Raw genomic sequence first — 1,617 nt, 5'->3', positions numbered from 1 at the left:
GGAGGTATCAGGAGTCAACTTCTACCATTGGGCCGGGGAGCTAGCTGAGTGGCATAAGTGCCTGCCTGGGCACAGGTCCTGAGTTTGATCCCCAGTACCACACACACACACATACACACACACACACACACACACACACACCATTTTACTGTGCTTGACTGTGCACTATTAATGCCATCAATTCTTTTGTTTTGTGGGCAGGGTGATAAAAATGTGGGTCACTAGTGTAGAAGGACCCTGAATCTGCCCCAGTCCAGCCTAGCACCTGTCCTTCTCTTTGCTCAGGTCGCAGACATGGCTTTGGTCAACTGATGTTTGCAGATGGTGGAACCTACCTGGGTCATTTTGAGAATGGACTTTTTAATGGCTTTGGGGTACTGACCTTCTCAGATGGCTCAAGGTGAGTATTAGGTTATTCCTTTCTCCACCTTTAAAGTAGGGAGGCTCTGATATAACAATAGGACGTTGGTGACTGCTCAACCCTGAGCTTCTCTGTGGCCTTGCAGAAAACAGCAGTAAATCAGTTAATTTTTTTTTGCAGAAGACGGCATACGAGATGTTGCGGCGTGACTGGAGTTCAGACGTGTGCTCTTCCTATCATGTCATACTAGGTAAAAGTGATGAGAGTAATTACATAATAGTTCCTATTATATTTTATATTGATTTTTTTTTGCGGAACCCCGGGATTGAACTCAGGCCCTTGCGCTTGCCAGGGAAGTGCTTATTCCACTGAGCCATCTCCCCGGCCCCTGATCAGTTACTTTTTAAATAGATGTGAAATTTGAAATGTTGAGCAGGTACATGACCTTCCACCAGCCTGCATTTGCTGAAGTTCTTTCCTTAAGATGAGGGCCTCATAGCTACTGGTTGGGAATGGAGGGGATAGGGTGGGGAGCTCAGAGCTAAGCAGAAAGCTTTGCCTCATGGCGTTATTAACTAACGCATGTTGGCAACGGCTTGACTCAGTTAACAAGGTCAGCTAACTTGCCAGGAGAGGCTAACGTCTTGGTGTTTCTGCAGGTATGAGGGGGAGTTTGCCCAAGGCAAATTTAATGGCGTTGGAGTCTTCATTCGACACGACAATATGACCTTTGAGGGGGAATTTAAAAATGGCAGAGTAGATGGTTTTGGTAAGTTGCAGCCTGGCAGGGTGGGTGACAGGTGAACATAATATGGGTAGAAATATGTCTTCTAGTTATAGTTCGCCCGTAGACATCCGCCAGTCTGTAGTGATCATGCCCTAATCCACCGAACTCACGAAGTACTCTGGAGCAAAGTGGTGGGGTTTTCTTCAGCCTCTACACATGCAGTTCATCTCTGACACATTAATTCCACTGTCATATTTTCTGTGTCTTCCTGAAAGGCCTGCTCACATTCCCTGATGGTTCTCATGGAATACCCCGTAACGAAGGTCTCTTCGAGAACAACAAGCTGCTGCGGCGTGAGAAGTGCTCTGCGGTGGTGCAGCGGGCCCAGAGCGCATCCAAGTCGGCCAGAAATCTCACTGCCTGACAGGGCGCTGGGCTCAGCTGGAAAAGTGCCAGGTCAGTCCAGTGTTCCGTTGTCCGCTGGACCTGAACAGATAAACCTGAGCTGAGGTGAAATGAGACGAGAGTA

The 1,617-nt window shown here is 47.9% G+C and overlaps 1 protein-coding gene across 1 annotated transcript in view; it reads left to right on the top strand.

Annotated features, from left to right (window-relative positions):
* The window catches only part of Morn4 (MORN repeat containing 4), a 26,444-nt gene extending 24,833 nt beyond the window's left edge, over positions 1-1,611 (top strand). The window contains exons 6-8 of the mRNA XM_004625518.2: positions 286-400; positions 1,021-1,130; positions 1,364-1,611. Coding sequence (XP_004625575.1) covers positions 286-400; positions 1,021-1,130; positions 1,364-1,512 — 374 coding nt within the window. The 3' untranslated portion in view covers positions 1,513-1,611. The remainder of the gene's footprint in view (positions 1-285; positions 401-1,020; positions 1,131-1,363) is intronic.
* The last annotated feature ends 6 nt before the right edge of the window (positions 1,612-1,617 follow it).

Source organism: Octodon degus, unplaced genomic scaffold (assembly GCF_000260255.1).
Source record: "Octodon degus isolate 3935 unplaced genomic scaffold, OctDeg1.0 scaffold00010, whole genome shotgun sequence".
Taxonomy (NCBI): Eukaryota; Metazoa; Chordata; class Mammalia; order Rodentia; family Octodontidae; genus Octodon; species Octodon degus.
This window is presented reverse-complemented; position numbering and strand designations above follow the sequence as displayed.